This window comes from Anolis carolinensis, chromosome 6, assembly GCF_035594765.1.
Source record: "Anolis carolinensis isolate JA03-04 chromosome 6, rAnoCar3.1.pri, whole genome shotgun sequence".
Classification (NCBI taxonomy): Eukaryota; Metazoa; Chordata; class Lepidosauria; order Squamata; family Dactyloidae; genus Anolis; species Anolis carolinensis.
This window is the reverse complement of record NC_085846.1, coordinates 95,702,226-95,725,919: the sequence shown is the minus strand read 5'-3', so window position 1 is coordinate 95,725,919 and position 23,694 is coordinate 95,702,226. Positions and strand designations below refer to the sequence as shown.

The window sequence follows — 23,694 nt, the reverse complement described above, 5'->3', positions numbered from 1 at the left end:
ACAAGCATGGAGAATTTGATGCGATTACCTGGCATCTTCCAAGTCTATGAATGTAGTCATCAGTATCAAATTAGTGAGTGTGGCTCAGATTCCTCTTTGGGAACAAGCTACATTGAGTTTCAAGCTACTTACAAAAAAGCGTAAAAAAAAAGAAAATGTAGTTCACTTCCCTCAACTTTGAAGAACAGATGTGAAAATGTGGCTTGTCACTTGTAAAGCACCAGGATTGCAACAGTGCAAATTCAGACAATAGTGACTACTGGGTTCTTTTCCCCATAATATTCCACTCAGATCCATTATTCACATATTGCCTCCTTACCAAATATTCCAGGGCATGTTTATCTTGGGTAGTAGTGACATGTAACTCATGGGATGCTGGTAGGGGAACAATTCTGAAGAAATAACTGCCTATTACAAGTTAAAATACACACTGTTTGTTGGGTCTCAGCGAGATGCTGGGGATTTCTCAGGGACAAGAGGGATGATGGGTTTCCTCCTGAGGAGTCTGTTTGTGATCACTGTTTATGCAATGTGTTCAGAGACATATGAAGTCACTGGCTGTGACATAAGAATTCTACCCCCAAAATAAAATTTCCCTTCATTCTCCAAATATCTAGCATTGCAGAGAACGAGACATTTAAAATTGTTCAGATTTGAAACTTCTGCATTTGCTGCGTTTTGCTGCGTTTACATTCCCAAAGCAACTTTGCCCGCCTCTTTTATTTGGATAACCAAATGCACATTTCTAAATGCTTAACTGGAATTTCACATTGCAATGCTTAAAATGTGTAGATTGAGGGAAAATTTCATTTCATTTTTTATTTTGGGACAACAGTGTGTTTATTTGGTCCTCTCATAGCTATATCCACGTGATCAAGACAAAAATGACTAAGTCAATCAAATTGGGGGAGGGGATACAAGAAATTAAATAACTAATGATAAGCTGCCCTTATTATAATATCCTACTTCAAGGCACTACCACACTCTGTCTAATGGTAGAGCCAGCTCAGTCTCTTTCCATAATCCATCAACAGGCCTAGAAAAGTTTATTTTGCTCTAAGTTATAAAACATTTATGTTGGTCAAAGGGATGATACAGACATTGAATTCTAGAAAGCAGTTGTTCAGCAGGAGTTCTGATTATCAAAGAAGAAAAAGAAAGGAAGAATAAACTTTCAACTTTAGGAAACAATTGCACGTTTAAAAAATACATGTGCTTCAAATGAATGTATGTTTGGATAAGTCCCACCCTCAAGGGCAAAGGTTAGGGATTAGTGCACTCATAAATCGTCTTTGCTGATGAGAGATAAAATAACTTAAGAGCGCCTTCTCTGAACAGCAGCTGCAGAGGGAGAAAGTATCACTTAAATACTGGGGGAACAAACTGATGCTGCAGGAAATTCCAAAGAATATAAACATTTTCCACTGGTGAGATGAGCATGCTGGCCCTATTGAAAATGCATAAAAGGCAGCCCCCAGAATCTGTTTGTCCTGGAGCAGAAATCAGAAAAGGAAGATCCTCTTTGGAAAGAAAATAGCATTTCCCAGGTGCAGGATATAGACTGGACAATGAGGTTTCAGAAACGGGAGCTTTGCCAAAGTGAAAACAGTCAAAATATGAAACACAATGATTCTCTATGGTACTGATGTTGCTTCGTGCACCAGAAAGTAGGGAGTATTGTATTTCTTTTTACATAAAAGTATATTTTCAGGGAGACTGGAAATCTCTTTCTCTCTGTTATCCTTCATGTCTTGTGCTACCAAATAGACTTGGTCATCATGGGCCTATTGTGCTTTTAATTGGAAAATGAACCCTGTGTGTGGATTCAGTCAAAAGCTGTCAGATGCTGTGCCAGTTAATTCCTTGGCCACTCAACAGGCCTGCAAGATGGGGCTGCCAAACTATGAAGGCTCTTTGGAAAATAAGACCTTTATCTTCTGTATGTAAGCAATAAAAACTACCCTGAATCCGTTCTTCGTTTCTGTGCTTTGGGATAAAGAGAACAGATGACCTGGAATATACCTGGGGAGTTGCCTTGTTTACAGAAGGTCAAAAAGACCCCTGGCATCCTCCAGATATGATGGACTATAACTCTGTCATCCAGCATGACAGAGTAACTAATGGTGATGAGAAATATATCCCAAAACATTTGGAGGGCACCCAATTGTGGAAAACAACATGGGCAAGATGTAGATGTGCAATATTTTTATTTAAACAGAAGTCGCAGTTTCTGAACTTGCATCTATTTAAATCAACACGTGCGGATTTAATATACTGCTGTCACTGTCCACTTTTTTAAATGATGCAGTTTTTCTTTTTTTTTATTATGCGGAAATGTACTGCCTAGATTGTTTAGGAGAAATTTGGCTTGTTGAAGGACCATAATGTCTTAGGCCCCTTCCATACAGCCACATTATCTGCTTTGAACTGGGTTATATGACAGTGTGGACTCAGATAACCCAGTTCAAAACAGATACTTTGGATTGTCTGTCTTGATATTCTGGGTTATATGGCTGTGTGGAAGGGCCCTTAGTAGCTAGTAAACCCAGATTGGTGAACTCTGTTGGCTTGCCGGGGAAGGGGGGTGTCAAAACACTTTAAAAGGCCAATGTGTCTCTATGATTTCCCTAAAAGTAGTGAGATTAGGAAGAGATCCCATCTCCCAGAGGAGGACATTCTGCCATCTGGGAGAAACAAAGGACATAATATATGGTCATATCCCAATCAAGTGGGCCTCCACAGGCCATCAAATTGAAATATGTCTGAAATTGTACTAGATGGTACCCACCTCCCAAGTCCTGCCATATCATTTAGCACATCCACTCTCTCATCATTCCAGTAGCTATGTAGGACTGTGCCTGGTTAATACTTGGATGGAAGATTACCTGGGAATATCAGAGTTCTCCAAGTATGACTATGAAAAACACATGCCAGAAATCCTTGAGCGCATTGCCTGTCAATAAGCTAGATGGATGAATGGTCTGACTCAGTTCAAGGCAGATTCTTATGTTCCTTTGTAGAGAAGCTGGCTGGACTGGCAGCTGAAACGTATTCCAACAAAGCTACCTCTGTCACACCTAAGGGCAGCCAACTAGCTTCAAGAACCCAGTATGTCGTCTATTCTGTCCTCCAACAAAATGGGGCAGAAGGTGAATAAGGGAGCACCATTGTGCACCATTTCCACCCCAACATTTGCGACTTGAGGCAGTGATCTCTCTCTTCCTAACAGCAGAGCCAGCCCTAGATCAGTCTCCTTAACCCAAGGAGACTAATTAAAACATTTTTAGAAAACATATCTTCTATGTATTTTATTTTTCAGAGGAAAAACGGCCACTATTCGCTTTCAGTCAATGTGTCATTCGAAGTAAAGAAGATGCCATACAAAGTTCAACCGGCAAAACTCCCTGAAGGAAGCGTAGCAGTGAGTAGCACAGAAAATAAATAATATATTGATATGAAACATGTGCATTGTTTTGGTCATCTTGATTGCTCTATGTAAGATTATTTATAAATGGGAGATCTGAGATAAAGCACTTCCTGCATTTCTCCTGCAGATTCATTCTCTGAATGCTATTTAAAGGATATTTGAGTGATAGAATTTTTAAATGATCCTAACATTTGTGATGTATTTGGGTGTATTTCATTTTGTAACAGTGCTTATAATTGCTCTCAGATATAAAAGGACTAACTTAGATATAGGTTGTTTTATAACAGTGGAAGATCTACTGATTGTGTTTAGAGTTGGCAACATCATGACCCAAACCTTCTCAAGAGATTTTGCTGCCTGAGCTTAATTTTTCTATGTACCATCAAGCCAGCTGGACTGGCAGTTGACTATGATGTCAACAATGCTGACGGGATTGTGAGCTCCATAACATTTGAAGCTTTGTGGAACCAAAACAAGATGTCTGGCATATCCCCCTGGGCTATTGAATACTAGCACTAGACCTGGGACAAGATCCCTGAACAGGCTCCCTTCCCTACATCTCCACATATACCAAATGTTACTGCTACTACGAACTAGTACTTCAAATTGAATGTTGTGTTGTGCCATATCTGAATCATATTGACAGACAGTGCTTATAGAAGAATTGGATATACTTAGATTTCGCAGCATACCCTCGAGAGTGTTGAGGTACCAACATTTATTTTGTATTGTATTGCTTACTTTTCCACACACAGTCCAGACCCCATGATCTGGGCCCCCCACAGATCTTGACCTGGGGATTTTGACTACCTCTCATCTCTGCATTCAACTTTACCCTTTAATGGAGGTGAAAACCCAGATATGAAATACCCAAGGAGGCCAGTGTCCCCTTATAACTGCTTCATTTCACTCTGTCTCACTGTAAGGCTGGGAACTGAAGTCCAAAACACCAGGGAGGCCAGAGTTTGGGAAGCATTGTGATAGACAATAGCATTAGGGTTTCCTTGTTTCCCGTTTCTGTTTGCAGGGCTAGAAAGAAAAAGCATAAGTCTTTCTCAACTCTTCTCCATACCCTCTGATCTGCAGTCTTTATGTTCTGTCATCTCTTCCTCATTATACCCAGTTTTCATAAGCTTTTTGTAATAGATGCATACAAGTTTGTTCCTGAGCTGAGCCAATCTGCCTTAAACCAGCTGTATCCATGATCCTAACACAATGAAAGCTGTCTGAGACATTTGAAAGACCAGCACCTTGCCAAATTGGTATAAACTCCACATTATAATCCTTTAGTGTGACCAAGTATTCTGGAAAAAGGAAGCATTGTTCAAGAAACTGGCGTTTTAAAAAGTACTTTAATTGTTATTTTAAACATATTCTTGGTAGCATCCCAATACACTGAACATAAATATCTGTGGTTCAAGTATGGACTTTTTTTGTTTTTTAGTCACACTTCATCATTGTTTTTGGCTGCTACCTCCTATACTAAAGAGCAATTTTCATTGGGTGATTAATGAAAAGGAGCCTCAACTCATGCTTTTCAAGAGATTTGCCCTTAGTAACACACCAGAGATGCATCACAACTTGACAATCCCGAACTATGCCTGTAAGGATGTGGGGGAGTATTTCCAAACTGTGCTCTTCGTTTCTAGAAGGTGCCAGAGCTCTCATGGAAAAAGAATAGCAACTGAGATGTGTGTTTTGTTTTTCGTTAGAATGTAAACTTCTAAGATATTTGGACATTGGAGTAATTTAAGAGGATCAGATGATGTGTTTACCAATGCTTGCTAGCATGAAAACAACTATAGTTTCTGTAGGAATTTAATCACTACTTTCCAGTTGTACTTGAGAGATGGAGATATCTGCAGATGGTGATTTCCTAGTTTTATATATAGTCATTCAAAGACATAGGGAACATTATTCATTTCTAGTATGTAATATTCAGATCAAAGTTTGGAAAATTTCCTATTTTAGACTAAAACTGACACGGTCACCAATCATGGCCAATAAGGGACTTCCAGGATCATAGCTGGAGTGGAGTTGTGAGAAAGGGTCTTGTAGCATTTGCATGTCTTGGAGATGCTGGTTGCCACTTCAGAGGCCAGATGTAGTTCTTTAATTCTAGTCCTCGTTGCTTCCCACCTCTACATTCCTAAGTTTCCAGTTTATAATGTTATAAAAATGTTTTGTTAAAGATGCTTTTTTGTTCATGTTTAACCTAAAATAATGCAATTCCCATGCATTACAATGTGCTTTTTGTGCGGAGTACTGTATCACTAAAATCAGAGGCATTCATTATCGGAAGGGTAAGTGTATTTTGATCCATGCATTAGTCTGGGAATGTGGTCCAGCTGATTTTGTTTAAAATGAAGACAAAAGAAAATCTTTGAACACCCCTATTACAAAATCTCTTAAGCTATACCAGGAAGAAGAAAAAATGTGAGGACTGTAGATGACAAACGCCTCACTAAGAATGACATCAGGAAATCAATGTAAGCTGCCTGCCATTAAATTAAGATAAGCATCATAAAAACAAGTGCAAAATAAATTTTAAGTACTGACTTTCTTTCAGATTTTAAACAATTATAAGACATCTTAATTTGGATCTTCAGATAAAGAAATCTAACTGTCTGCATTGTGTGCTATTTTAAAGTAGGATATTTCTCCCCAGTCAATGATAGAACTAATGATATCACGTAAAACATATTGGGAGATACAGAGAAATTCAGAAAATAAACTGGGGGAGGTAGAGTGGAGGGGTCTAGCTCATAGTTGGCGTTTTCCTTTGAAGCCTACTGTGGAAAAATGATTTACCTTTAAGTTGGAAAGCAGAATGTTTTGATCCTTGATATTCATTGCTCATCCAAAGAGGTTCAAAGATACCACAATAAAAAGTAAAATCTTTCTGGGTTTTTGCTGCATGTGTTCCTGTAGCAGAAACACATGTTACTCAAAATGACTTCTACACCCAGTCTCCATCTGTTTTGGGGTGCTCTTCCACAGGTGATAGCCTGCTGTTCTCAACCAGCCTCAGATGGTTTACCAAATGATCAGATAAGCATTTTTACAGTACTGTTTGAGAACAAGGCACATTGTTCCACAGAGTTAATTTATGGCCAGATGCCCAAAACAGCAACCATAAACTCTTGAAAAATGATAGTGCTTTAATGTCCTCTTAGATCTGACCATGGGAGTGGAGACTTGCCAACTCAACAGCCCGATGTGTCACAGGCGAAGTTCTTTTGAAGTTTCAGCTGGCAATGCTCCTTGCATTTGCCCTTCCTGAAGTTGATCAATTGTAGAGTCAGTGTAGGCCTACAGTATTTATCTGAAATGTTGGAAAGCTGTTTTCAGGTAAAAAAAAGTACAGAAAGAATTGAGACATACATTTAAGCAATATTTTGCATTACTATAATTCAGAATGCTGAGCATAGTCCCTGACCCATTTCCTCTGCAAATACTAAGGTTTAGAGATTGCTCCTAGAAGATTGTTACCCTGAAATAAATGAACAAGAAACTCCAGTATTTCATTCCTGCAGTCTTGTGTCATTCATGAGGTGTCACGTCCCTGTGGAACAATCAGTTCCACCCACTAGAGAACACAACCATGGTGTTGTTTCTTGATCCCTTGATGAACCAGAGAAGAACTCCTGATCTTGTCAGGGGTTGTTTTTGTGTCATTTTCATGAATTTCACATGGTTTTCTTAAGCAAAGAATGCTAGTTTCTTCCTCTGAAATACAGCCTCCAACACAATGGCATTCATTGGTAGTTTCCCATCCAAGTAACTTCTAAGACCAGATGGGATCTGGTGCCTTTGGGGTCTATACCAGGTTTAAAAGAAAGGCCTGTGGTTATTTTGAAGAAGTAGCCACAAGCATATATTTCCCCACCAGTAGTGGACAACCTCTCTTTCCTGTTCTTCTTTTATCATATGGAGAGTCATAACAGTACTGTGCTACACTGTTGGCTCCTTTTCAGGGCTACTGCTACTAATAGGGAAAGTGAGGCAGAGATTATAAAGGGAATGAAGTAGCAGCATGTTGTTGCAGGACAGATACTCCAACCACTTGGAGATAGATTAACCTCCCTCCTTTCTTCTTGCTGGTTGTTAAGACCTCCAGGTATCAGCAGACAGGACTATGATGGCCAGATGCTCTCATAGAGCTCCATGACCCATTGGGGAGCAGTGATGGTTGCACAAGGATAACAGAATTCTAGAAACATAGAGTTGGAAGAGACCATAAGGGTTATCCATTCCAATATCCTGCTATTCAGGAAAAGCACCATCAAAGTAGTCCTGACAGGTGGCCTCTAAAAAACCTCCAGAGAATGAGACTCCACCATTCCCTGAGGAGCATATTCCACTGCTGAGCAGCCTCTTACCATCAGGAAGTTTTTCCTAGTGTTTAGATGGAATCCATTGCTCTATATCCTCTATAGCAGCAGAAAACAAGCTTGTACCCTCCTCACTGTGACATATTTTCACATATCTTAACATAGTTATAATGTACCAGCCTTCTCTTCTCCAAGCTAAACAAGCTCCCTAATTCGCTTCTCATAGGGCTAACTTCCAAATAGTTGAAAACCATCCCATTCCCCTGATCAGTGCAGTATAAGAAATACAGATACAGTGTTTATCTGGATTGGAGATTGAGACCAAATCGACCCAATCCATCTATTCAGTCTGCAGCAAAGCCCCAGAACACTCCAGAGTTTGTAGGAAACTCTGGAGTAACCCCCAACACTGCCTAAAGCAGGACAAAGTTGTGTTAAAGTCCAGAAAAACTGGAATACTCATTGGACATTCAGTGGTGGTTTTGAGGTATGTTTTAATGTACATTTCATTTAATGTAGACAGACTTTTGGTCAATATTATTTTCCCTTGAAAGCAAATTTTTAACTTAAATCCTAAATTTCAATCAGTTTTCTTCAGATTTGTATATCTTCTTTACTGATTCTCACAGTAGGCATATTTCTGGGTTTTTCTTAACCTTTTTAGAAATCATTTTATTAGTTTCTTTCATATAGAAATTTGCCAATATAGTTTTATGACTGTGAGAACTACAAGAGCCAAGTCCTGGAAAGGGAAAAAAGAACTACTAATTAAGGATTGGAAGAGAAAATTAGTTGAGTATATTCAAATGGCCAAGATCTCCAATAAGAGAAGGAAACAATGAAGAGGTTGTTAGAAAATTGAGACTTGCCCTTGGGTATTTAAAAAAGAAGACAAAAATAGATTTTGAAATAGTCCCATGGGGAATTTATTAATGTAACGATAAGGATTGTGTTTTGTTAGATTAGATACCCATTTCATATGGTGTGGTGTCGGAAGTCTTGGGTGGGGGTTCACGGGTGGGAACTGGGGGGGGAATAATATTTGTACTTTGATGGTTGAATTTTGTAGATTGTATGCTTTTTTTCCACATAACACAATAAAATTTATTATTAACAAGTTTTATTCAGATCTTCAGAACAGAAAATAACCCTTCAATTTCTGTACATTGTACCTTTCTGAATGCAGGCAGTCCCCAAGTTACAAACAAGATAAATTCTATATAGGTGTGTTCTTAATTTGAATTTGTTTGTAAATTGGAACAGGTACATTTTTCAGGTGTAATTCCAGCCACATATTAGCTTTGTGTGGTGTTTGTTTTTGTGTCTGTGCCTCTGTTCAGAAGATTTCACCTCCCTTTCTGTCCCTGTGATAATTAGATTTTGAAAAATTTGGCCTGTTATGCAAACAAGGATTGGGCATACGGCTTCATTGGAGACCCCTTTCCTGCATGATAATAACTTTTCCAGGAGTGAATTTCCCTTCTTAAGGGTCGATTTCTCTCACTTCCTGTTGTCTCACCCCCATTCTTAACTCAGATGTTTGTAACTTGGGGATTGCCTGTGCTTTTAAATATTTGTACAAAGGAAAAATTAATGTAATTGAAAACATGACTGGTATCACCTACCTTATTACTGGCCAAGAGTATGTATATTTGCAGATTTAAAGGGCTCTGTTTTTTAAGTGGTGCTTCTACAGAGTTAATGTCCAGCAGTCATATTTATTTTTAAAATGCTGGTGCTCCCAATGAAGTATATTTATACAAGGAAGTTATAATATGCAAACACTCATGTCAATATTAATTATGACTTGGGCTCAGGGAACTATTATATACTACTTAGAGATTCCTTTTAAAAAAGAAATTGAAATGTTTGGTTGGGAGTAACATGAACTCCTTTTAAAGAAAATTAATAATCTTTTAACATTTCTAAACAAACAGAATTATAGGTTAGGAAAGGGTTTGTTGAACAAACAAACACTGATGGTGTTATGAAAATAACTCACTTATTGTATATTTACTGCTTTAGTGAGTTCAAGTCTGTGACAGATAAACTGAGGTATAACAAAGCAACTCCCATTTTAGCATAGTATTGCATAGCTTATTGCAGCTGATCCACCTGAACAAAATCAAGCAGTTTTGCTGATTACGACATTTAGAGAAACAGTAGAAACAGGATATTCAAAGCTATTAAGGGAGCTCCCCTGAGGACTCACCACCAGTCCGCAACCATTTATCTGCTCATTCCCAACATAATTGATAGAAATTTTTGCAGCGCTGAAAGCATTGCCAGCACAGAATATAGGAGGACTATTAACTTCTGTTAAATTAGAAGCAACATATTCTAACATGGCATCACATTCTTCATTGCAGCATCAAACTTCTGGCTCACGTTCAATTTATTATCAACAATAACCCCAAGGGTTAATATTTCCGATCCTATACCTGTGCATTTGCTTTTTGAGGACTAAATGTAGAATTTTGTATTTGTCCCTAGCGAATTTCATTTACTAATTTCTGCCCAATTTTCTACTTGCTCAACTTTCTTTTGAATCTGTTCCTGTCCTCCCAGCCCTTCAAGCTTTCTATCATCTGCAAACATAATAAAGATTCCTCCCACCCTGTCATCTAAGTCATTGAAACAAATGTTGAAGAATAATGGCACTGGGACGCAATCTTGAGGCTATCTACTTAAGACCTTCTTCTAATTTGAAGTGCAGTATGGTTTCCAGATAAATAGCACATCCCTCTGATGTTTCTGTCTGTTTCATACAATTCTACAAAATCTAGTTACGTAATGCAAAATACAATTTTACCAGCAAATAAAACAAAGCATAAAAACTAGAAGTTAGTGGACATCCTAAACAGTAGTGGAAAATCTTCCAATTCTTTTTACTTTATTAAACTTTTTTCGATCTTATGCACACAAGGATGATAGACGCTTTTGAACTGTGGTGTTGGAGGAAATTTCTGAGAGTGCCTTGGACCACAAGAAGTTCAAACCAGTCAATACTCCAGGAAATAATGCCCAACTGCTCCCTGGAGGGAAGGATATTAGAGGCTACCTTGGCCACATCATGAGAAGACAGAAAAGCTTGGAGAAGATAATGATGCTGGGGAAAATGGAAGGAAAAAGGAAGAGGGGCCGACCATGAGCAAGATGGATGGATGATATCCTTGAAGTGACTGGCTTGACCTTGAAGGAGCTGAGGGTGGCCACGGCTGACAGGAAGCTCTGGCGTGGGCTGGTTCATGAGGTCATGAAGAGTCGGAAGCGACTGAACGAATAAACAACAAAAATGCATTTGATACATTCTTTTAAAATGGAACAGTAACTTACTACTCCTCCTCCCTTTGTAATGGCTAATTCAGTGCAAAACGTTACTCCCTTCATGGAGAGGACCATGTTGTACTTGCTTGCCAAAGAAACGTCATAATTGAAGACTAACATGGTTGAATGTGCAGGGAATCAAGTATGGACTTCTCAAAGTAAAACCTTGAGCATGGGCAAATAAATGTTATGATTTGTTGTTTCACAGTATTTTCTCTCAGGGAAAGTACATGATTCTGAGACGCCATTGATTGTATGGCGCACACTGACTTTAGTGCCACCAACAAAAATATGTGTGTATGTGAGTGAACAGACCATATAAACACCCACGATTCTAAGATACATCCCATTTTAGAAATGCTTATATCCCCATCTCAGAATCAAATACATTTATTCCCATCCCAAATATATTATTTTAAAATTGTGTGACCAAATGTATATTGAAACAACATTTTCATCCATCCTTAATCCTGAGGTCCAAGGTGCCTTGAGTCATGTGGTTCATAGAGAATCCCAGATTCAAAATCCGTTCTCCATAACAATCACTGGGTGGTCATTATGAGCAACTTTAGAAGTATCATCGTATCTGAAACAAATGTGCATTGCAAAACTGTGGTTAAGCACTATAAATAAGCCGTGTATTTTTGGGATGTGGTATAGATATATTTAACAGATAACTAGAATACAATAGAAGAATAGTAACGTAGGTGGTGTATCCAGGATGCATGAAATGAAAATAGTTCCCCATGGACATTTCCTGACTTCTCCAGAATCCCATGGTTTGTTATACCTACCATTTCTGCCTTCTGCTCCATGCTCTGTCCAAACAAATCTCGTACGTGTTGCCATCAAGAATACTTTGTACAGTTTGTTTCAAAGTATGCAGCATTGTCTGGCTTGCATTATTTATTCTGATATCAGGCTTTCAGATGTTTTGAAGTCGTAACATGAAATTCTAGACTCCAAGTGTTACAGGAGAATAAAAACTGATAGGAGTAAAATTAGTTACAGATTCATATTCACAAAAGGCTGTTTTGCTTGTAAAGATCTGGCAGGGGAAAATCTTTCCACCGTATAGCGCCAGATGTATCATTGTTGTTCTCTCTTTCTCTACGAGTTCTATAGTGGTTGTATTTCTATTATTGTTTGACTTCTAGTGAAAAATCCCTGTCAAAGGGAGACATTACATTTTACAAGGTAAAGAGACCAAAGTTTCAGACAGAACGGTTTACAACCTCAGGGATAAGTAATCCCACATCTTGGAAAAGTTCATTTTTAAGACAGCAAATCCCAGAATTGCCTAGGTAGCATCACACTAGAATTCTGGGAGTTGTAATCCTTTTAGTTCAGTGGTTTTCAACCTATGGGCCCCCAGATGTTTTGGCCTCCAACTCCCAGAAATCTTAAGAACTGGTAAACTGGCTGGGATTTCTGGGAGTTGTAGACCAAAACACCTGGGGACCCACAGGTTGAGAACCACTGCTCCAGTTCATCCCATTGCTAAAGAAAAGGTGGATATTGCTTTTCTGTGATCTGTTTGTTAATTATCTTCTGTAAATATATTGGAACTCTTGATTTCTGTGGTGGAAGCAAGTCTGTCCGCTTGTTCGTAATGGGTACTAAAGGTTAGAAGGTGGTCTCCTGATAGTTGGGAATTTCTCTGTATCTTTTTGAATGAGATCCCATCAGAGCCTTAGGAAAAGGGCAGACAGAGATCAGAAACAACATTGGAAACACATTCATTTGTTTGTTGAATTTATACCTCACCTTTCTTCCAAAATGAGATTCAAGGTGACTGAATACTAGATGTGTCTGAAATAGAGTTTAAGTCAAGATAATTGTCCAAGTGCTCTTTGTGAGGGTTTCTTGTCTTATAGAAATGCCTGGTTACCTCGGAATAATGCAAAAAGTCTTTACTCTTTGCTTTTCCAACGTGAAACAAACTCATTGGATTCACCCTTGACTCTTCTTAGCTGCAGTTAGAACCAAATGAAGACATTTATATCATCAGAGGCAAGTAATGTTCTCCCGTTATATGTCCAAAAATCACCTGTAGTGGCAGATAAATCTTCCTTTAACTGGAATCAACTTCCTTCTCCCAACAACTTTCTGCTACTTTCAGACATCTTTACTGCCTGAGGATCAGTGCCTAAAAGCACTAATATTCCTGGATTTGTGCAAAACAACACCAGCATTTGCTAATTGCTCTCTCCTTAAGAGGAGAAAAAATTCAATTCTGCTATCTGGTTGTTAATCCTCGATGCTGTCTTGCTGAGAGCTACATCCTGGAAATTTCTACACGTCTTTGTTCTTCTCCTTGACTGAATGCTCTGTCTAGAAAGGATCGTTGCCCATAGAGTGGCTGACCTTCCCCCCTTCTTCTCATCCTGCCCTTGTGTTTTCCTGCCAGCTAATGCCTTGTTAAGGAACACAGGGAACGCCATTCAGAAATATTTATTAAGTAATTAACATGTGCCGCTTTCACTAGGACTATTGGATTTTGTGACCTAGATTGAACTAGAATGCCTCCGCAGTTGATAACAAGAGCTTTAAAAACACTAAAAGTGTTCTTGTGGGGTTTTATTGTACTTTATTGTTTCAGGAGACAACATGGCTAAGAGCCTATACCCTAAATGTGAGTATAAGTTCATCTTTGAGAAATTGTTTTGCTAGAAATGTCAGGAACAAAATTAACAAGCTGCATGTCTCATCTGAATATGACAGTCCCATAGGGGTTTGCAACCCGTACTCTTTTTCCCCCTTTTGCTCCCATCGCTGTCATAAAAATCACCCATGGGCAGAGACTCTTAAGAGGATGAATCAGAGAAAATCACACTAAAAAGGAGCAATTGCACATTGAATTAGTGAGAGGACAAGTTGGCCATTCACCAAGCAGGGAGCTAAAGCAAAGTGAAACAGAGAAAACAGAGGGAGCAGGACTTATTTGGAAAGTATTTATCTGTCTCAAATCCAAGTACTATCCCTGTTGGTTTAAAAGTTATGCTCTAAGTCCATTCACACCAGAGTCTGGAAGAGTTATTTCTTTGGACTCCAACTTCAATAATTTCCCCGCCCTATGCTAATTCTGCTAGATTTGGGGAGCAGTGATCCAAAAATGTAATATTTTTGAAACATTATACTGAGGCTGAGTCCTAGTTATTATGAATATCTGCAAATATAATTGACTCTGTTGATTTCTCTTCTTTTCTCTTAAGAACTGGGTGTTCTAGAGTTCACAATAGGGTGCTTACTTGGCCACAGATAACATCCCTGTTTCAGTACAGTTAAGAGATGGGCAGAATTCCCAATATTATTTCCTTCTATCATATCCATCTCAACATTACAAAGTAATGGCAGGCTTTCAGTGTTCACATTCCAGTTAACCAGAACAGGTAGCATTGGAGGTCACTGGTACCATATACCTCGAATAGATGGAAATTAAGTGTTTCATGTATAAATCTACAGACAGAGAGTTCCAAAATGTTTGAAAATGGTCTGGGTTGGGAAAACACATATAATTTCCTTTCTTCTGGAATGTGTATCATTGTCCTCTAGAGACCAAGCATAGCCAAAGCTTAAGTATATTTCAATAGTTTTGTAAAATCTGTTTTTGGGCCATCTTTTATGGTCAGGATTCATCCAGAATGTGGGATAGTAGTGTTAATGCACTTCACATTTCCAATTAATTTTAAATTATATGTCTAAAGTGTCATAAAAAATTACCTGCCATTCTGTAAGTTACACTAGCTTTTCTAGTGTAACTTGTAGGTTAAAATGTCCCCCAAAAATCAGATTTGATTTTTTAAAAATGTTGTTCCTGCCATGAAAAGACTGTATTGTGTCTTTTGGGTCTTGTGCAACTAGGGCTGCATGCCCAGACTTTAAGAAGGTATGTGGTTGTGTCAGACCGCAATGCAATACAGGCGGTGACTATTTTGGAATTGGTCCTTTCTTACACCATTACCTACAGGAACTCAGAATTATTTGGTTTAAACCACAAGATAAATGCAAACCAATGTAATTGTAGCAATCCTAGGTAGTGTGGTTTTCTGCAGATCACCTCATTGCACATCTTTCATTCAGAAAAGCATATTCAAGTACAAACACAAGAATCAGACATGTTTTAAAGTATTCATTTACAAGCTAAATTGAATTGTTAATCCCAACAACAGTAGAGCCATTGAATCAATAGGACATATATGTTGACTTATCAAGTCCTCAGTAATTCCATGGTTTGTTTCTTGTTGGGACTAACCATTGGATCTAACTGGAAGCATGGGTTTAGTCTTGTAACTCATTCCATTGAATCTCTGAGTTGTTTTTGGCTCTCAGGCTGCAGTTATACCCAAGTTAATGAAGTAAATGTGTTTCTAGACATGACTTCTTTAACAGAATATTTGGTGCCAGAGGCAGAAATAACATGGGAACAATAGAAATAGGTTTATACACCACAAAAAAGACGAACAGTTCAACATGTTCCTGCAAACCTTTTATCCAAAACTAACAATTTGCACATGTAAAATGCAACAACTGGGTCAGGTATGCCTTGCGTAAACACAAATATTTAGCTTTCAAAAGATCATTTGAACACTTTTAGAGAAAGGCATCCAGGGATGGGTTTTTCCTTTCGCCAGCTCATCCATTTTGTGCACATGCTTTTTTAACATGGTGGGGGAAGCTGATAAGACAGGTGCTTTCCCCTTTTCTATGTGCTGATCACATATGTTCAATAAGGGGTTTTAGAGGCAGTTGCTGTTTACCTTGCCAATTGTAGGAAAGCACAAACAACTACAGTGGCATCAAGTAGAACAGAATCCCATTCTTTCCCAGCTCAAACTTTATTGCATCATTTATTAATGCAGTGGTTCTCAACCTGTGGGTCCCCAGGTGTTTTGGCCTACAACTCCCAGAAATCCCAGCCAGTATACCAGCTGTTAGGATTTCTGGAAGTTGAAGGCCAAAATATCAGGGGACCCACAGGTTGAGAACCACTGTACTAATGGCATGCTGCTGCAACCTGACATTGAAAAGTTTATACTTCTCTCACCCTCCTTCACTATCCTTCCAGTGCCATTGCTGCTTTAATAAAACACTTTCGAGCTAGAAGGACAAGAAAGATGGCTCAATGGGCATGAAAGGAATGTATAGAAAGATGCTGATTTGCCAAAGGCTTTGTTAAATGAAATATTTCTATAGCATGATGCCTCAAGTATTTTGGAGAACATTATTCCATCATCAGCGTTGAACTTGGGAAAAGGTGCCAGATAGGCTTCTACATGTATTTTGTCTCAGTCAGCAAATTTTCTTGACTTGGTCCTGAAAGTTATTGCCCATGATACATTTTAATGGACTGATTTTTTTTTGTTGATGTATAATTGCTGTGGCGTGCTGTCACAATTGCCTTTCTTCATATTCAAGTTGTATAATAACCTTTGTTCACGTTACTCTGTTTATCCTTTTATTCATTTTTTAATCTTCCGTTTCAGATTAAAACATCTGTTATTTGGGCTACTCCAAACATTTCCTTTGCAATCCCACTGTGGGTTATAGTTTTAGCCATACTCCTTGGCTTGCTGGTCCTGGCTATGTTGACACTAGCTTTGTGGAAGGTATGTTGAACGAAAGTGGATACTAATAACATCAAACGTGGGTTGGGGGGCGGAGGGGGGAATGCATGCAGAAAAGAAAAAATTGGTGATCTTCTGAGCAAAATAATCCCAGAGATCTGAGATGGGTGTGTTGTTTGTTTTGGATGATGATCATGTTTGTTTTACTGTCCTTTAAAAAGAGGCAGCCTGTTTTCAAAGTCTCACTTTATTAAATGCTCATCAGAAGTGAGCAGTGAGAGACGGGCTGGGATTCCCAAGACCTATGATCTTCTTTTGTTCAAGAAAAGCAGAGTGTTTTGCAAACAAGCATTTTGAGCTTTGATTCCCCCTAAAAAACCCCAAGGAATTATCTTTTGTAATGTGATCTTGCACTCCAGAGAAATGCCTGTACTTCTGGGGCTGCAAGTGATTTTATTTTAATATCTGTAGGTTCCGTTTGATGTTTTTAACTACATCACTAAAGACTTGCAGTCACTGAAGTCACTGGCAGTTTACAAGGATTGGGTTTGGGGACTTAGAAACAGTTGACTTCAAAGTGCCCAAAAGACACTTTTGCACATCAGAGGCATATCTTAATTTTCACCGTAACAGGAGCTGATTTCTCAACTGTCTTCTCAGAGGTTGGCAGCTTGGATATTTCAAACTATAACTTCCAGAATCCTCAAACCAGCTAGTGGACATGCTGGTTGAGAGCCTCTGGGAAGTTCTAGTCCAAAAAGTTAACTTTTAAACATTGTAGTCAGTATCACATGAATTAATTATTCCATTAGTTGTTCTGCCCTAATAGAGTACTTCCCACATTCTTTCATGATCTTGAGTGGGGGTTTTCCTGGTTTATTTCTTGGATTGATTACTAAAATAGTGCATTGAATGTATTTTATCAGACATCACATATTCAGAGTATGAAGGATTAAATGTAACTTTTCTCATTCCAACCTAATCATCTCCAATATTTTTACCTCCACAATGTATAATATGCTCAGAAACTCTCTGAAAATCAATGGAGCAGATGTTGTAAGGAAAGCCTTCTTGAATTTGAAATTAACACCTCACAAGCAATGCCTGAAACACATTACTTTTGGTGGTAATGAAGGCACCGGAAAAACATAATTACCATAATTGTTTTTCCATGTATGAGTCACTTCATTCTTATGTTAATTCTTTTATTAGTTCGGGGACTGTAAATGGCCTTTGAGGGAATTTTCTATATTTTAAGTCACTTTATTTCATTTTAGATCAAAACCCCCCCCCCATTTTTATTGCCCAAAATGTGATGGGAAATAGAACAAACTAAGATGCCTTAACTGTGTGGTAGTAGTGATACATGTTACCTTTCAGGGTCTTTGTAATGAGTCACAGCCCATTAGAAGCTATGAAATATCTGTGTAAATAATATAGGCCAATAGTAGCTCTGACCCAACAGTCTGAATGCAATCCACCTACCTACAATTAATAATGACCTGCCAGGTCTTTGGCATTCTATATATTTTCCAAGTAAATACAGATGGCAAAATCTGGAGATCTGTCATGTCTATGTCTTTGCCAGACAAGGGAGATGGGCTCCACTCAGCTTGCTGGGACACACAAGTTACATTGCCCTGGCAAAGGAACAATTTCATAAGAACCGGGTGGGTGCGCATGAATCTTTGTTAGTCATCATTCCAAAAGATGCTTTCCCTCTGCCTCACAGAGATCTAATTTTAAATGCACATTCCTTTCCTTTATATCATCTCCATTTGGACAGATAATCAAAACCAGCCATGGAGATCAGGCAGGTGAGAAGCTGTTCTCCAACTTCCAGGCCCTCCTCGTTTCATAATCTGACCCTCATCTTGCCTCCATATCTGGAGAAGAGCTCAGTCCCAGAGTCAATTAGTATGAAACAGCAAGTGCATGGATACAATTCAACAGAGTAGAAGACTCAGTTCTGGACCACCAGATGATTCATGGTCCACAGCTGTGAAGCGTTTCAGTCTTTAAATCTCTAATGTGTAAAAGAACAATCTCCTAATACTGAACACCTGGTTTTCACCACTGACAGGAACACTGCCATCTTAAGAACAAAATAAATTGTATTCATGTTGCAGAGATAAAGAACTGTAGTAACTGTGATTTATGGTGATCCTGTCACTGGGTTTTCCTAATAAGTTATGTTCAAAAGAGGTTGGTTGTTGCCTTCCTTTAAGGCTGAGAGAATCTGACTTGTCTAGGCTCACCCAGTGGATTTCCATCAGCACGGATTTGAGCCCTGATTTCCTAGAGTCCTAGAGTACATCCACACTATAGAATCAATTAATGTAGTTGGCTGCCGTGACTTAATGTTATGGAGTCATAGGATTTGTTGTTTGGTGAGGTACCAGCACTCTTCGACAAAGATGCCTACAACTACCACAATTCCATAGCATTGAGCCATGGCAGTTCAAGTGATGTCAAACTGCATTAATTCTACAGCGTAGGTACACCCCTAGTCCATCACTCAAATCACAACACCATGCTGTGTGTCTAGAGCAGTGGTTGTCAACCAAGTTTTTTGGCCTACAACTCCCAGAAATCCCAGCCAGTTTACCAGTGGTTACAATTTCTGGGAGTTGAAAGCCAAACATGTGGGGACCCACAGGTTGAGAACCACTGCTCTAGAGTTCCGTCACCCCAATCTATGCCACATACAATATATCCCTCTCTGCAGAAACGAAGGTGTACAACCTTGCAATAACAGTTTTGTAAGTTGTTGCCTGTGTATAGCTATTAGGATACCACCATCCCAAACACTTGTGAACCAGCTTGAAAATGGATTTGGACTAATGGGTGAAGTTGGACTGGATTTGTAAAGCAAAGTGGGCTTTACAAGTGGGCTTTATATGTGACCACAGCCTCAGGATGGGATACATGGTTTGATCTTGCTTGCTTATCTAATGGGCTTGTCAACCCATGTCTGTTTCTTTTGTTCTAGTGTGGCTTCTTTGATCGAGCCAGGCCTCCTCGAGATGACATGGCTGACCGGGAACAACTAACAAGTGACAAGACTACTGATACGTAGAAGGGTCCTGCAGAGTATTTGAAGACTAGCAAAGTGCCAACATGGCCAATGCAACATTAGACACATTCTTGCTGCACCATGGCCACTTGATGGCAGAAAAGAATTTTGTTGCTGCCTCAAAAATACATCCGGCTATTGAGCAAAAGAAAGTTAAGCAAAAACCAAATCACTTCATTCAAAAGGTGATTTTTTTTTCATAGCACATGGGGTACATCAAAAGCACTCTTCATCGGAACCATGCAAGAATGGAAATCCTGTGCTGCCATATGCCTTAAGGATGAGCAAGATGAAATGTTCAGACTCAGCTGTATGTTGGCAGAACATTGTGGCACCTCCCTAAAGATGAGAACTTCTATGAAACTCTGACTCAGGGAGAGAAGCAATATTGTTGGCCCTCTGGAAGCACCTCTGAAAAGCAAAAGCAGAACCTGTAAAAATACTTTTTCATAAGCAAGGCATGGTTATTTATTTTTCCATCTCTTTGTAGACTGGGCATCTTAACAAAAATAGGTCATGAAGTTTCGTCCTGATGGCAGTGACCTCGGTATTGTGTATATAAATAGAGAGAATGTATCCTGCGCATTCCATATATCAATAATAAGAGTGTGGAGAGAAGCGGAGTTGCATATTATTTTAGATGATGGGATGTATAATGAGAAATAATAGACCTGCAAACCTGAAGATTTTCTAGTTTAATCACGTTCTTTGAAAAACAAAAGATGGAGCTATCCATTTACTTAATCACACCAAGCACTAAAATAACAGATTAAGATATCATCACAATTGTCAGATATAAGAAGACTGGTATCCCTTTGAAGAGACATGTGTTGATTTGTAGGGAAAATATAGAATAAATACAACATGTACTAATCTTGTATTCCGTTAAGTAAGTCAAGCTACACTTTTGATCAAATCCATTGTAGAAGATAATATGATGAAAACCTGACAGAGAAAAAAAGATCTTATGTGAATTAACATAACATTGGTTACGCCTCTGCTTTGATAAAAACCTCATTTATAAGTCTTTTCTGTGAGTTCCTCCTTGGATTATTTGATTCACTGGGAACATGGGATATCCTTCTCTTGTCATTTGGAACAATCACAGATGATTCAAAGGAATAAATTACATTCAATGGTTGAAGACTCCATATACCATTCCTGATCTCAGGGTGTCCCGTCTGGCTAGTAGTTAAAATTGGAGAACACATTTCATATCTGAAACCAATGTAGGAGCTATTTCTTTTGCTCCTCTGATATTTCTTGGAAAGGTGTTCCAGAAGATGTCTAGTAGTTAAGAGTAGATGTCTATTTTCCCTCTTTGGCTTATTCATCAACACTTAAGAGACCCTAAGTCATGTACTCATAAAAGTCTGATCTGGGCATGGAAACTCAAATACATAGAATATCCTTTTTTTCTGCAAAGAGAGCTGACCTGTGTGTATGCATTTTTATGTCTAAAAATAAGAGTATAGCTGAGATATGAAGTGCACATCTGATTTCTGAAATAGAATTTTGGGGAAGCTTTTATTACACACAGTTGACTTCTATTTCTTGGTTGAATATTATGAATGCAGCATATATCCTCTTAACTATAGGCTGCAGAGGGACAGTCCATTGATCAAATTCAGCAAGAGTCCAAGATTCCATCAGCTTTTGGAATCAGTTTGTGGGCTTAGTAATGACTGGACCAGACCATCTTGCAATGACATGGTGGTCCTAACTTACCGTGAATTCCAAATAAATTTGTTCAATGGTGATGAACATCTGTCTGACCTTTTGAACGTCCCTTGTGCCTATAATACTGTGGTATTTTTTAGAATCTGGAAGTAAAATTTTCAGCATAAAAGTGCCTTTATTCCTCAACTGCTCAGCCTCTTCCCTTCTCGGTAGCTGGTTTGGTGAGTTCATGTTTCACACCATGTTCTAGATTTAGTTCTTATAATCCCAGTTGTTATACTGTCAAAAAAGTACTTCTGTGTGGTATGTACTGTCATAAGGCTGGAAATGGGGGAAAAGACAACTTAATCCTGAACTCTCCACCATTCTGCCTCTAGAGCCATTTTAGCATTCTGAAATGATATTTTTTCCAACTTTTTATAAAACAAGGGGGAAAGTTAGCCAACATCATACCTGTTGACTTCTGAACAAAACTACTTCAGAAAGCTTATAGGATATCCCAGCCTCTGTCTACATCCAAGCTTGTCTTATAAACAGGCAAATTGTTATATTAGTTGTCTACTAGTGGAAAAAATCTCAAGAATTTAATCTTTCATAATTTCTAACATGGATTTTCTAGCTGGACTTTTAGAAAGTTTCTTCTTAATATCTGTCAAGACAAATTTCTGCTTTTTCAGTTACTACGAGATATAAAAAAATATATTCCCAAAATTTCTTGTATTAATGGCTCAGTCCAGTCCAATTTCAGTAATAAATACCAGTTTATATAAATGACTCTCTTTTTGAATGCTGTAACATTTGATCATAGAATTGTTGTGTTTCACATGAATGTGAAACCAGAGGAAGCTCCATATGAAAATCAAAGGAACTAGAAAGGAGGAAACAACTAGTGGAGCTAAAATGAAGAAAGCTTATAATTCCCTAGACTTTTTTCCAGGGTTATGTTGACTTATGATGCACATTGATGACCCTAGGCAAACCTAACATGCAGTTTTCTTGGCAAGATTTATTCAGAAGGCGTTTACCATTGTCTTAATCTGAGGCTAAGAGAGAATGATTTGCCGAATGTCACCCCAGTGGCTTATCACGACTCAACAAGGACTCAAATCCTGTAATTCAGAGTACTAGCCAAACATTCACACTATGCTGGCTCTCAAAATCCAACTACATAGGAGACATCTGTGCAAAAACTTATTTGTGGGCAGAAAAAAAAGTCATTTGTCACCCTCAAAACTAAGGAAAATGGGTGTGAATGGATTGTCAATGCAGACTTGAATATGCTGGGTGTTAAAGAGTCTACAAAGGTAACTTCCAGTTCTGGGTCAAATTATAAAACCAATCCTGCAGATTTCTGCACCCCCTCCTTTCCATCCATCCAAAGGAAGTTAATTGTATAATCTGTGTAAATACCAAATAATTGAATTATAACCACAGTTTATCCAGAATGATATCCTGGCTAGAAATATGTGCATTGATTATACACAGCCCTCTTAAACAGATGAAATATAATTTGCAAATGAGAAAGGGGTTTTTTTGTATGTGCAATATCTTATATTATCTATGTACCTGGTGCATGTTTACACTGGCAATTGTGTTTTTTAAAAAACAATCTTTTGGATATATTGATTAAGAAATTAAAAAAATTAACATAATTTACTCCTTTGCCTTACTCTGAAGCTTTTTTAGCACGGCTGTTTTCAATTTTCTGTCAGGCTTTTAATAAGAGGAGATGAGTTAACATCTAGTTGTACACTGTTTCCTTGTGAAAGCCTGGGAATTCCCATTCAGGGACAACTGAATGTGTCTCCTATAAATGCTGGGCTATTCTTTTCAATGGTTAGGTGATCTCTTTTGCATGTCCTACTAATTTTCTCTTCAACTGAATGAGTGGGACCGGCAAAGTTCAAGAGAGCTATCACAGAAGTCATTGACACATCCAAGGCAACAGGGATTGAAGTGAATGTGTATTTCATTCAGTCCTGCCCATGAACATCTATTTTAATGAAGAGCAAAAAGTAAAACCCCAAAATGGAAAGTGACAGCAGTGGAAACAACACCATCAGTCATGGCGAGCCTGGCTGGAGTCCATTTGTTGCAGCTGCTCAGTGTCCCAGAAATGTGAGTGAGAGGCGCATGAACTGACATTGCTTACTTTGAGAAAAGCTCTCTTTTCAGATTTCTGTTCCTTGGCACATTGTGCTCTTTTGCAGTAACATTTGTAGCTTACTGCTGTCAAGGGCTGTCGTTTTCCAGCCATTTTTGATTCTGCGGACATAAATGGGA

The 23,694-nt window shown here is 38.6% G+C and overlaps 1 protein-coding gene and 1 long non-coding RNA gene across 2 annotated transcripts in view; one reads left to right on the top strand and one right to left on the bottom strand.

Moving 5' to 3' along the window:
* The window catches only part of itga8 (integrin subunit alpha 8), a 125,137-nt gene extending 102,070 nt beyond the window's left edge, over positions 1-23,067 (top strand). The window contains exons 28-30 of the mRNA XM_008112473.3: positions 3,320-3,421; positions 16,575-16,697; positions 19,648-23,067. Of these exons, the coding sequence (XP_008110680.2) occupies positions 3,320-3,421; positions 16,575-16,697; positions 19,648-19,734 (312 nt within the window). The 3' untranslated portion in view covers positions 19,735-23,067. The remainder of the gene's footprint in view (positions 1-3,319; positions 3,422-16,574; positions 16,698-19,647) is intronic.
* Positions 1-23,694, bottom strand: part of LOC134299847 (uncharacterized) — a 92,442-nt gene that overhangs the window by 36,797 nt on the left and 31,951 nt on the right. The gene's annotated exons all lie outside the window — the stretch shown is intronic.